The 14,220-nt window shown below is 42.4% G+C and overlaps 1 protein-coding gene across 3 annotated transcripts in view; it reads left to right on the top strand.

Annotated features, from left to right (window-relative positions):
* The window catches only part of TEX26 (testis expressed 26), a 30,504-nt gene that overhangs the window by 1,256 nt on the left and 15,028 nt on the right, over positions 1 to 14,220 (top strand). For 2 of the 3 annotated variants that reach the window (XM_027590215.2, XM_027590216.2), the window contains exons 2-4: positions 4,455 to 4,536; positions 9,301 to 9,466; positions 13,794 to 13,947. In XM_027590215.2, the coding sequence (XP_027446016.1) occupies positions 4,455 to 4,536; positions 9,301 to 9,466; positions 13,794 to 13,947 (402 nt within the window). Of the gene's footprint in view, positions 1 to 4,454; positions 4,537 to 6,363; positions 6,483 to 9,300; positions 9,467 to 13,793; positions 13,948 to 14,220 lie in introns of all 3 variants that reach the window. The other variant, XM_027590217.2, reaches the window with a different exon arrangement.

Raw genomic sequence — 14,220 nt, 5'->3', positions numbered from 1 at the left:
TGCAAATACCCTAGAATTGTAGACCTGCCAGAAAGAACGAAATGCATATTTTCATTCCATTCATCCCTTTGTAAAATTAAGGGTAGAAAATGAAAATACTTAATTCGTACAAAATATATTGAAAACACTCTGTTTCTATATGATAACAAGGCAAAAAAAAAAAAAAAAAAAAGAGGCGGGGAGAGAACCTCCTTCCCAGGATTCCCCCACTACATTCCTTTTCAATCTCCTCCGCTCTTTCCAGTCACCTGTCTTGGTTTCTTTCACTGCCTCCTCTCCCCCTTCTTGTCTGGGGAATGTGAGAGTCCTCCAAGATCTATCCTTCTTGGTTCTCTGTGTAGTGGCCATGCTCTACCAAGGACTTCAAGTCTACTGAAATGTGCCGGTCGCTTTCTAATCTTCTCTCTCACTCCTAATTTTCAAACTAAAGTATCCGACTGCCTACCAAATAGTTCCATGTGGATGTCATAGAAGGGCCTCGAACTACTATGTACAAAATTACACTCCTTGTCCTCCTAGACTTTGTAGGCTCAGTTAGGGGGGTGCTTCACTGACACCTCACTTTGATCAGCAAGGCTCATTGGTTCTGCCCCCAAAGTTTCCCTTCCTGTGGGTGAGTTTGACTCTTTGTGCCCAATCTTGGGGCTCTCTCTGCCACTCTATCTTCCACTGCTAGAAGTGTCACGTTCCAAAAGGTGGGACTGAGGTGTCACTGCCTAGCTTTGATCCAGAAATAAGATGAGGTTGACAATGACTACCATGGGCTACTTGCTATTGAACTATTACTAGATATGGGCTTGTAATTGCTGTATCAGTTTGAAGGACTGCCATTAATAACCGTGAACTGGTGGCTTGGAACAAAGGAAATTTATCGTCTCACATTCTGGAGGCCAGAAGCCCAAAATCAAGGTGCTGGCATGGCTGCACTCCCAGGGTAGCTTGGGGGCCAAATTCTTTCTTGCCTCTTGCAGCTTCTGGGGGCTGTCAACCTTCCTGTGGAGTCTGCACCTCCAGGGTCACATCGCCTACTCTTCCGTGTGGCATCTCCCTCTGCCTCTCATGAGGGCGATGAAATGGCATTTGGGGCCCACCGATAATCCAGCATGATCTCATCTCATCATCCTTAACTGCATCTGCAGTTTTTCCTTACTTGGTACCATTCGCAGGTTCTGGGGTTTGGATGTGGATGTATCTTTTGGGTCCCCGTTCAGCCTACTCCAAATGCTTGAATCTACCGTCCCCTTCAATCCTCCCGACAGCAAGGCGAACTTAGAATTCTCAGGTACTGTTCATACCTGCCCATCTGTTGGGCTATTGTGGAGGATAAAGCAAGATTCCATACGTGGAAATGCTTTGCAAAGTGTAATATAATATGCACCTGCTAATTACTATTTTATAATATTTTCAAAACCTCATAATAAATTTTCATAACAGTGAATACCTCCAGGGGTGATAAAACGCCAGGGTAGAGCAGGGCAAACCAGGCCTCGCTGACCCGTCACTGGCCACTTCTTCCCTTGCCTCGCTCACATTGGGCCATTTGCCGGGTCTCAGACTTTCATACCTCATGCTCCTTCCTCTGAAAAATGCTTCACTCCGCGTCCTCCCGTGGTCCCTGTCCAAGTCCCACTTTAATCCTGGCTGAGATGCTACCTACTCTATGAAGTAACTCCTGGACCCACCCTCAGTGCCCCTTCTCTCATCCACCCAGAAAGAATTGCACCTTCCTTGGGAGCTCTCATGGCACACAGCCCAGCAGCGCATCTATAAGCTTGTACTCACGGGAGATTTGCTGTCTTCTCTACTCACCTGGGAGTTCCCCAAGGGCAGGACAAGATCTCTATGTCGTAGGGCCCAGCAGGAGGCTTGGTCCATAGGAGGGGCTCAGACTTCACTGTAGAAATGAGACAAGGTAGAAACAGGAAGACAGAATCCTGAGAGAGGTAGGTGGACACAGGTTACAGGGAAAAACACTGAGATACTCACCGAGAATGAATACAAAAACAGGCAGTGGCATATTCTGGAAACAGGTGTTTAGAATATTAAGATCATAGATTTTTAAGTTACTATTTCTGTTAATGAAGAGGATTAATTCTAATCACATTGTATTCTCAGAAGCTGTGTCAATGGAAATAGGAAGCATAGACACAGACCTGATGTAAAGACTTTTAGTAAGAAAAGTCATTAAAGAAAAAATTGTAGAAAGATGTACTGGAAATTGCGCATCTCATCATTTTCGTCATCCAAGTGGGTTAGAATTAGGGAGAGGGAGGTCCATTTGGTCTCAGGTCCTAGAGGCAGCTGCGCATGGCCTCTCCTGCACGTGCTACCTTCTGGAATAGGATCTTAGCAATAGGAGGCTGCCAGCCCCCAGCCTGTCCTCAGGAAGGGGAAAGGTCACAGACAGGGATACCCAGAGGTGTATCTGGCTTGCCCATGTGATTGATGGGGAGATGCTGCCTGGATGCTGTGTTGCCAGGGTTTTTGAGGCCTATGTGGGCCTGGAAGGAAATTGGTCTGGTCTGGGTTAGTATTGTTTGCTTTAGGAAAAAAAAGGGTGAAATGTTGTGTAGTCTCTGTGCAGAGGATCTTTCCTGAGCCTTGCAAGAGTCACACTCCGAGGTTCAAATCAGGTTAAGAGAAGGTTCCTTTTAAGAGCAACTCTGCCTCCCAATTTCTTCCCACTTACTTGTCCATACTTGGAATTCTCTGAACAAGGAACATTTAATTCTACCGTTGGAACAAAATGCTTGAAGGCACGAAGTGACTCCCACAAACCAGCAGCATCAGAGAAGAACGTCATTTCTCGTCGAGTGGGACCTGGACGGGGACATCCGGAGTGTGTGTGAGCAGAGGCATAGGGTGGAGCATGCAGGGGCTAGACTTTTGTTAGACTAGGGAAGCTGGTGGAGGTGAATCCCAACCAGAGAGAAGGTGGTGGGGAAACTGTCACGGAGGAGAAGGTCCAGCTGCCCGGCTGCACCCAAGGGCCTGTTAAATCAGAAACAAGAACTGGCTGGGAGATGGGGAGATGACACAGGAAGAAGTACACAGACAGCAAAAACTAAATGTTTGGTCAGAGCCCTATACGCTAGACAGTGCATATAGATTTTAGGACTGTTTGGAAACTGAAGAAGTATTCGAGAAGAATGCTTTATAGCAATTGTATTTAGGATGCGCGAGTGGGAACATCACAGGCCATGAGGTGGCTACGAGGGTCTAGCAGTGAGGCGCTGGATCCCACACAGCAGGGTATTCAGACATTAAAGGGGACCATTTCAACCCAGGTTCCAGTGAAATGTAAACAGGTGAGTTGCCCAGGTAGGAAGAATGAGAGAACGACTGAATTAAATTTAAAATCTTTACTCCCAAGAAGTGTGGTGGTACTTTGTGGACAATGAGAGGTTGGGGCAGATAAATTTTGTTGTTGTGAGCGCATGCCCCATGGTTAATTCTCTGTCTTTGTCCTCCTGGACCCAGCCAGCAGCATTTCCCATAGGCGATCCCTCCCCGCTGCCTCCTGGAAACTCCTCCTTCCTGTGGCCGTCGGGACACCACATGCCCTGGTGTTCCTCTGTCCTTACAGACCGCTCTCCTCCACCCCCTCCTCTGATTCCTTCAGCCCTTGGACTGGTCTCCGCCATTTATCTCCCCTCTCTTGTTGGTGCCACCCGCGCTCACCGCTTTAATTCTCACCTGTGCTGCGGAATCCTGCTCAGTCCCGACAAAGAACGCCTTAGAGCTGCTCCGGATGAGTTGGAGGGCTATTCCTATGGGGATAGGACACTGTTCAGGGACAGAGAGAAGAAAAAGACACTTTGTGAATTATGAGCCCACTTTTGTGAAACGAGATGGTGAAAACTAAAACCCAATGTCAAAGTAGTTATATACGTATATGTAAATCTCTAGATAATTCTATCAGCAGATGTTAAAGCATGGAAAGAAACCAGCACAGTTGTTGACATGGGGTGGGAGGAGGGCTGAGGAGGAGGGTCATAAGGAGCAGAGGAAGGAAGGAGGGAGGAGAAGTTGCCCGGGATAAAACGGGACATGTAAACTTTGTGTAAAATCATGGCATGTGTGTATAGGTTTATCTACTACGATGCATGAGAAGTTGGTCACTGAAGTCAAAGCGGACGTCTTAAAGTGATAGCACCTCGAACAAACTTTCTGTTTTATATTTTTAATGTGTTGCTTGAACTCTTCAAAATAGCATGTACGAGTTCTCAGGAAAAACAATGGACTTATTTTTATTTAGGGAGGAACTCAGTTCATTCAGTTGAGCTTTCCTCTTTCCTATATGAGGCCGCAAGTTGGACTTTGTTCCTTTAGACTTTAAATCACTATCCAAAAAACTTTTTTCTCTTGCAAAATTATTTTAATTATTAAAACAACATACGACGGAAATATTCTGGTTTGCCACATTTCAAACTGTTTTGTTGTACTTTTGACAGGCCATACCACCTGGGATTCCTATGCCACCACCATGAGGACTGCGTACACGCCCAAGACTGGAGCCATGCCTCCTTTAATTCGGTAGATCCCGATTTGTGTCGGGTTGATGTACATACCTTAAACTGCTCACCTGTATTCTATTATTCAGAGTCCAAAACCAAGTGAAAGAGTAATCAGAGAAGGCTTACAAAAATGTACGCATGGAGAACCTACTGCATGCACGGTGCTCCTCCAAGCACCAGATAACCTTCCCCCCTTTAGACAGTATCCAGATAGGAGAACTAAGAAAAGGAACATATGAATCGTTCATAAAGGACCCTTCACTGCGGGTCCTGCTTTACAACAGAGCCGGTATATAAGTTAACAGAATTGTGATACCTGAACACAGAGTATGAATCGAATCCATTACCTGGTACATAGTAGGCAGGCAATGACAACTGAATGAATGGCTGAATGCAGAATTGTTAGCACTTCCAACACCAACACTGGTCTTGGAAGCTGGATGGCCACCACGCACTCACCCTTACCTTCACTCCACCACTTACTGCTTCCTCAAATGGCTTGCAACTTCTCCATTTCCACCTGAATTGTGAATGGTGGGAATGTCTATCAGCTGCTTCTTTAAGCTCATTGCGGGGTGAGTGAGAGTGGGATCAGAAAAGCCCTGTCATCATTCATTGCATCCATGGTGGGTGGGAAACCAGCATGGAGAACCTTCACCTGCCTGTGTGAATTGTTTCCAATAAAGAGGACCTTTTCACCCCCAAAGTTCAAGTTGTTGAGAAGTCACATGGAGTATGGGCAAGACCATGACTGAAGAGTCAGGCAGAAATGGGTTTTAACCTCTGCTCCCTGCTCTGACCCTTATTATCTCTGCTACCTTTGGCAGGTAACAAGCCATCTATGGCTCAGTTTTATGGTTGGTGAAGTGGGAATGATGATCCCTGCCTCAGGTGGTTGTTCAGAGAATGGAGTGAAAGCACTAGAATAGTGACGAGCACCAAGAAGTTATTTGAAATTTTTCATTAATTTTTTCCCCAGCATAATAGCTGATAGACTTTCAAACACTGTAGGCCTGCAAGACTCTTGCTATCTGAGTTGCTGTCTGTCCCACTGAGTTACATTATGTCCCCTAACTGGGAGATTTATCATCTGACGGCAATGATCATGCCAGCTTCCCGGTCAGTAACAGTTGTCTCAAGAAGAAACATTTGGGATGAAAGCCAAAAACAAGTGGGTACTAATGGGGTCTAGGTCAGTGGTCTTCAAATTCGCATATTTTTTAAGTTCACAGAAAAGTTTTCATTGTAAATTAAAATAATTGTGAAAGATAAAGTGCATAGCCCATCCTAAACATTGACATTTTAAAATAAAACTATTAAGTCACTTAAAAATATATAGCCAATGGGTAACCCAAACACCTTAACAAATCGATACTTGCTTTGATCTTTTAAAAAAATACATAAACTCTTCTCTAATAGACCATTTATTTCATTCCTTTTGCTTCTTGAACTCTTATTCCACTCCACTTCCGCCATAGAATCTTACCCTGCTGTAATGTATTTTGTGTTTGAAAGCAACTTATTGATCACTTCATTATACCTTGTTGAAACTCTTTTAGTATATTAATTGAAATTAATTTTTAAACATGTTATGTGACCCTAAGTGTTGAGTTATCGCAATTATTTTTAGTACACAATTGCTCAAAGCAATAAATACATTACAAATGTTAATAATTACTTAACACAAAAAGTAAATTCTTTGGAATTGTAACTTAATGAGATAAATGTGACTGTTCTGTTTGCAATTAATTTATGTATTCAGTTTTAAGTGTTATTATTTTTGGAACGGGACTGCATTCAGCATCAATTTTTTTTCTGTTTCTCATGTTTATTTTTCAATTTATAGATGCTAATGTTAAGCAAACTTGTTCACATAAATAAGTAGATGTGAATGAAAGGAGTTAAGCGTGGCGTTGTCATTCAAGACTTTGAACTCTTCCTGAGTTATACGCCAAAAATTACAAGGTGATTTTTATGATTGAGCAGCTGACAGCTTGGCTGGGTTAGTCTTTTGATTTTATTGAAAGGAAATAATTAGATGATACGTCATCCAGTTATTGAGTTATTCCCTAACTCATTTTTGGAAGAGTATACTGAAAAGCTACATCTTAACAAATGACTATTAAATTACATCAGTTGCTCTTTTACTTGGAAGAAACTTGTTTGATATTTTTTCCAGTTTTATTGAGGAATAATTGACATGCATCACTGTATAAGTTGAAGACATACGGCATGATGGTTTGATTTACATACATTGTGAAAGATTGCCACAATAGATTCAGCTAACATCCATCTTCTCTCATAGATACAAATCAAACGTTTACTATGCATTTAATGAGAGAGAAAGTTCTATGTGCTGAAAATTAATTGGTCTGGCAAGCCAGCATATACCCACGTATCGTTACATATTTTACAATATAGATAAAATGAGGACTGGCTGTATTGGATTAAATATTTCATAATATGTTGGTGTTAAAAAAATAAGACTTAAGTACCTGATTGATGAATACAAAATCCGAAGGAAAAAAATAACAAAATTTTTATGTACCAGTTTTACCCAGTGAATCTTTCAAATTTGCTAGTCTCAGAAAAGATTCCGGTTCTATTCAAAAGAATCAGCATTGCTGCCCTGTACTTGTTCAGAGATGCTTTTCTTTCTAGCTAATGACATGTCTTAGGGATTTTTTTTTTTTAAGCTGAAAGAAATGTTTAACTTTAAATATGTGGTGGAGTCATTTGAAGCACTCTATATTCTCTGCTCTCTTCTCAGAGGCTTCCCCCCCTAAAAGGGGCTGAACATTCTGTAATTGTTAGGAAATGAAAAACTAAACATTACTCTTAGCCACAGCACTCTACAATGTACTGAAATTCAGGACATCCCCACACAGACCACATGCCCTGGTTAGATCAATGCACTCCCTCCGCCATCCCCCTTCCCTACCCCCTCCTCACCCTCTCAGACCTGCAAAGGCAAGTCCAAGGTAAGGGTATGGAATTTGGATTACAAGGTGCCTTCCCTGAAACCACGTAACAAAGTTTCCCTTCATGAAGCACCCCTCTCACCGTCGGAGGCTTATACCCAGAGGTGTACCGGCACCTATGTAGCCTCTGACCATGACATGAGGATGAGAGAAAGATGGGGGACAGAAAGTACCTGCGTAGGTATGGAGGTTTGTTCTCAGACAGAGGAATGTTAAGAAAGAGTACACTGAGAGATGGAGATCTGAAAATCAGCTCCTTTAAAGCTATCTGTGCTGTGTTGCCTTTGGAAAATCTTCACGTGCCTTTGATTACTTCAGTTTCATTCAGGACCACAGTCCTACCTGAGCCTACACATCGGAATGACAAGTCAAATAGTCCATCATCCAGATGTATCCCACTTTCCAGATGTTTGGTTTCTTATAGACAGTACCTAGGCTGTCTTTAAAGAAACCCAGGCTTCTTTAAGTCCAACCCAGTCTTCTTTAAAGAAAAAGCCAATGTGAAATATTTTAGACGTTACACAAAAGAATATACAATGAATCCCTAGCCATTATCCAAATACAATAATCAACACATGGACACTCTTTATGTATACCTTCTACCCAGCCTTCCCGCTGGATAATGCTGAAGCAAATTCCAGGCATTTTATCATTTTAATTCCAAATATTGTTTTTATGTATCTTTAAAAGATAAGGACTCCTTGGGCGCCTGGGTGGCTCAGATGGTTAAGCGTCTGCCTTCGGCTCAGGTCATGATCCCAGGGTCCTGGGATCGAGTCCCGCATCGGGCTCCCTGCTCCTTGGGAGCCTGCTTCTCCCTCTGCTTCTCCCTCTGCTTCTCTCTCTCTCTCTCTCTGTCTGTCATGAATAAATAAATAAAATCTTTAAAAAAAGAGTTTAAAAAAAAGATAAGGACTCCTTAAAAATATGCAATACCATTGTCTCAGCTCAAAAAGAAATAATTCCTTAGTATCAAATGGCCAATCAGCAATCAAATTTTCCCTAATGTCTCATAATTAAAAAACAACAACAACAACAACCAGTCTGTTAGAAATTAAATCCAAATATGTTCTGCACGTTGCTCTTGGTTATTGTTTTTTAACCTCATTTAATCTATAAGTTCCCCTTCTTTTTCTTTTCTAAGAATTTCTTTGTTGAAGAAACAGATTGTTGTTCTGGATTTTTCTGATTTCACCCCCATTGTGTTGTTTAAAATATTCCTCTTTTCATGTATTTCCTGTAATCTACTATTTCAAAGGCTTCATCTGGTTCAAGCTGGGTGTTTTGACAAAAATATTCAATAGGTGTTGTGTATGTCTATCCAGGGCACATGATAGCTGATGAACGCTATTCTTGAACTGTGAGTAGGATCATTGCCTGGATGCATGGTTTCATTAGGGCCTTGAAAACTAGTGATATCCCAGTTCTTCTGTATCTTCCTTTTATTAACTGGAACACTTCCACAGAGAAACATTTCTTCACCAGGTGTTTGGTTACATTGAGTGCTGTGTATAGAGGAGAGTACCAGCTCTTTAAAAAAATTAATTACAAAAATTATTGAATTTCAGATGGCTATTCTTTTAAATTCCATTTTAGGCTTCCCATACTTTTGTGAAGAGCCATTCTAAGATACAGGATTGTTTCTTTTCAAGGGAATCTGGAAATTAAATTATTTCTGGCACCAAGTCTTGAACCAGCCAATCTTTAAAAAAAAAGTAATAAGCAAAATTATTTGATGTGTGTCCTGCTGTGAGATTTGGTATTTAATCCCTTATTCTGATTTCCACTATCTTTTCTCATAGCCAAAAAAGTATCAGAAGACTAGGATATACATATTCACTTAGTGACCCTATTCCCAATCAGACACAGTACAATGATGAGTATGTCTGGAAAACATATTCTAAAGAAGATTGGATCAAAAATGGGACTTCAGGAGGAATCAGGAGACACAAATCTCACCCCAGTCAAGTAAGATAATATCTACATATCTATTGAATTTAATACTGTACCAGTAATCCATAAGAATGAGAGTTTGAGTATATCCCAAAAATCCTTCATCTGTAGTTATGGTCCTTCTTATACTATGTTTTGTCTACTTTCTCACATTTATTTCTAACCACTTCTCCCTTATCCTCCAAATTTTTAAAAAGATTTTAAAAAATTGAAATGAAATTCACAGGGCATAACATTAGCCATTTTTTTTAAAGATTTTATTTATTTATTTCACAGAGAGAGACACAGCAAGAGAGGGAACACAGGAAGGGGGAGTGGGAGAGGGAGAAGCAGGCTTCCCGCGGAGCAGGGAGCCCGATGCGGGGCTCCATCCCAGGACCCTGGGATCATGACCTGAGCCCAGGGCAGATGCTTAACAACTGAGCCACCCAGGCGCCCCAACATCAACCATTTTAACATGAAGAATTCACTGACAATTAGTACATTCATAATGTTCTGGAACTACCACCTTTGTCTCATCCCAAAACGTTTCCATCATACCAAAAGGAAACCCCACATCCATTAAGAAATTACTTCCTGGAGCGCCTGAGTGGCTCGGTCGTTGGGTGTCTGCCTTCGGCTCAGGTCATGGTCCCTGGGTCCTGGGATCGAGCCCCACATCGGGCTCCTCGCTCAGTGGAGAGCCTGGTTCTCCTTCTCCCACTGTCCCTGCTTGTGTTGCCTCTCTTGCTGTCTCTCTCTGTGTCAAATGAATTAAAAAAAATCTTAAAAAAAAAAAGAAATTACTTCTTGCTTCCCTCTTCCCTAGCCTCTGGCAATTACCAATCTGCTCTCTGTCTCTGTGAATGTCCATGTGGATGTCTATGTGGATATTTTTTTATGGGCAATCATACAATATTGACCTTTCGTGTCTGGTTTCTTCACTTAGTATAGTGCTTCCAGTGTTCATCCACACTGTAGTTTCTATCAGTACTTCATTCTTTTTATGGTTCCCATTTAGGGTTGAATAATATTCTGTTGTATGTGTATACCGCAGTTTGTTCATTCGTTTATTCAGTGGTGGACATCGGAGTTGTTTCCACCTTTTGGCTATCGTCAGTAATGCTGGCACTCACGAGTATTTATGTTTGGCAGTATGCATTCTCAAACTCCCAGATCTTTTGTCATTTCGTTTACTTTATCTAGAATCCCTCTCCTGTCCACCAAGGAAATTTATACATTCTTTAAGACGCAGCTTAAAGAGAGCTATCTCTAATTTTGCTTCTCCTCTAGATGGAAGTAACTGATATTCCCTCTGTGTCCTTGGCACTGTATAGCCTTCTCCCACCATAGAAAGCAATGCTCAATTGTAGTAAAGGATTTCATTTACTTGGCTTTGCCCTGGCATGGTGCCACGTGGGGTGGAGCCACCTGGATGCATTCAATAGATCATAAGGTGGTAGAATGGGCAGGAATTGGCGACTGAAAAAATATAAAGGACAAGGGAGAGGAAAGAATGAAGGATGATGTTTCCGTTTTTGACTTGGACATCTGGGTGTATGCTGCTGCTGTTTCCTGAGCTGGAACGTGAGAAGGACCAGGTTTGGTGGGAAAGGGCGTGGGAGAAATGTGAGTTCAGCTGAAGACATATTGGTTGAAAATATGTCCAACAAGCAGTTACATATACAGGTCTGGAGTTTGTGTGGAAGAGGAGAGCTGTAGATGTAGACTTGGGAATCATTAGAACATACATACCCCATTTAACTTGGTTCCTCATGGCACCCATTTATTTTAATGAATTTACCCCTTAAATATTTGCCTTAAGATTTTAAATTAATGAAAAGCAGTTAGTTACAGTATTATACTGTGCATGTATACATACACACATGCATATACACACAAAGCATTTATTTTCCCTTTAGGTGTGTTGAAGGTTCCCAGCCAATGAAAGCTAGGGTGGTAGGGTGTCCTGTGCATTCTCAGCCGATGAGCGGTAGTGAGGCAGACTGCCCTGTGTGCTTTCAACCAAAGGGTTCCACACCAGGCTGAAGCCGCTCCAGCATGTGAATGCTCTTCCCCTCGACCTGAGTTGAGGGTGTGCTGCATTGTTTACTCTGCTGACCCCTCTTGCTCTGCCATTTATTGTTTCTGTTGAATGGTTTTGACTATGGCACAGGGCCTGAACTAGGATGAGACTAGCAAGATGCTCCTTCTCTGCTAACAGAGAGGATCTGCTGCTAAAGAACAGTTGCCCTGGGAGTTAAAATGTAGAGCTAGTGGTTTCCTTCAAGGAAAGGGTGGTGGGAAACAAGGGCCGGCTGATATTTGGTGACAATTATGATGCATCCAGGTGTGGGCAGTCAGGTAGAAAATGAGACTGGATGAGATCATCAAGCTAGAAAAGAGGTTCAAGGACTGAACCTTGAGGCACTTCACCATTAAAAGGCCAGAGGAAGAAGCAGTAAAAGGGACTGAAAAGGGGCAGCCAGTTGTGAAGGATAAAACCCAACATAGTGTGTTGTACTGGAAGCCAAGTGAAGAAAATGAAGAAAAAGGACTGACCACTGGGTGAAACGCTGCTGGCAGGTCAAAGAAGATGAGGATAGGGTTGGCCATTGACTTTAGCAGAATAGAGTTCCTTGGTTGCCTTGACAAGAGCAGTTGTGGTGAAAGAAAGCTTGATTAGTGCGAGATGGAGGGCTTCTTGGAGAACTGGCTGAGTCCAGATCTGGGGTGGGAAATGTGCAAGATGAATCTGGAAACATCATGTCATGCCACATAGGGAAAAATCCCATAAAAAACTACTAGAGTTATATTAAAATTAAAGAGGTGCCCACAGGCTAAAAATGATTTGAGCTTCTATATGGATAATGTATGCAATAGATTGAAACACACCAAATATGCTTAGATCTGTGAGTTCTGTAAAAAAAAAAAAAATTGGGGACACTTTGAGAGGATAAGAAACCAATTCATTATCTTAAAAACTGACAAAGGGGGGAAAATCAAGCTTTTTTTTCTGCCTTATCTATATGAACTATGCCACTGGTAAGCTAAATGGTAGATGAGGGAAGTGTCTCTTTATAAACATATTTTAGCTAACAAATGAAAAAGAAATGATGGAATGTCACCCCTTTGCATCCATTAATCTAGGCATTAAGCATCGACAGCTGCTAACATCACACAAAGAGAAAAAGCTGTATGTTATGATCCTCCTTGCCAAACACAGTCTTGCCAAAGGGATCTATTCTGAGTGTAAGTCAGTCTCTGGATCTAGCTGCCAACTGCAGGAAATACAGGGAATAGGGGAACTTGTTAACCTGCACAATGAGTATGCATTCCACACAATCCCGAGTGTGGGAACCTCTACACGCCAAATGGCTTGGTTTCTTCAATAGATTATAAGGGAAAGAAGGGGATGGAGAGGGGCCCTGAAGATTAAAAGACACTTAAAAGACACATTTTGGGAACAGGGAATATGTGTAACTATTTTGGGGAATTTTAATATAAAGGCAGACTGAGAAATATCTTAATAACTAGAGGGGAAAGTAGAATAAAGAGAGAGTTTTCTCTTCTAAGAGAAATGGAGGCAAGCTTGGATATTGACGACCATGACCCAAAGAGAGGGAGAAATGGAAGTTGCAAGAGAGAAGTGAGAATTTTGGGGGTCATGGGCCAGAGTAGACTAAAGGCAGGGGGCTGTGGCGTACCAGATGTGGTGGGCCCTGCTAGGAGCCCCTGCCACTCCATTCCCATCACAGCATAAGTGAGTGCAGATGTGGTGGCTGGGTGGCAGTGTGGTAGGCTATGTATGGAGGTTCTCATCAGATGGCTTCAGTTTTCTCAGGGAAATAGGAAGCAAGGTTATGAGAGAGTGGGAAGGTGGAAAGAGGTCCTGAAGGTTTCAAGTTTCATAATCATAAAATTCCTTTGCAGGCAAAGAGGAGAAAGGGCCTGCCTTCCCCCTCCTACAGGCTGATTCTGAGGCCTCTCCATGGGAGGCAGGGTATCTCTCAAAGCTTGGGGCTCTGAGTGGAAGCAGCAGCTGTCTGCTTGGGCACTTAGAGCCAGAGTTAGCATGGGTCTTCTCCTCTGGTCTTGGCTGGAGATTTTTGGTTGCAGGTACAACTCTGGGTTTTGCAGTCACATTTTCTTGTCTCAATATGAAAAGTCAAAGAAATTACAAAGTACCTGTGTTACAGCCGGGTAAACTGATGGTTCCTGTTGACAGGCTCCTGCATACATTGCAGTGTGGTAGCTGGGTGTAAAGGACCCAGAAGAATATGTACACGCAGACACAGAGAGTCTTCCTTCCATTAGGGGAACCCCATGTGGATTTTCTTAAAAATTGTGTTTGTATTGATAGGACTTCTTTCTCTGGACACTACCTCAAGGTCAGCCAGCAGCATCAATTAAGAGCTACCTCCCTTGGAAAATCGCTACAGAGGAAAAGGTTAGGAAGGCAATATCAAATCAGTTTATTTCCAATACTAGAAGAGACTTTGTGGACAGAGCAAAAGGTAAGCATGTTCATTTTTCTCCTTTTCCTGGTTATGTGTTGTACACTGGAGTTGCAATGGTAAACAGCACAGATGTAGTCTCTTCTCTCAAGGAACTCACAGTATAGACACAGGAAAAGGCAATTTGGCAAACAAAGACAGTCAAGGATGAAAAGGTGGACCATGTGGGAAATGCTGTGGGTGCATGCTGTAGGACATGTAGCCTAAAGGAAAGGCCTTCCCGGCCTGAAAAATGAGGATGGAAGAACATGACAAAGATGAAGGGGTCAAGTT

Source organism: Zalophus californianus, chromosome 3 (assembly GCF_009762305.2).
Source record: "Zalophus californianus isolate mZalCal1 chromosome 3, mZalCal1.pri.v2, whole genome shotgun sequence".
In the NCBI taxonomy this organism is placed as follows: domain Eukaryota; kingdom Metazoa; phylum Chordata; class Mammalia; order Carnivora; family Otariidae; genus Zalophus; species Zalophus californianus.
Note: the sequence above shows the minus strand (reverse complement) of the source record. Positions and strands in the feature narration are given on the sequence as shown.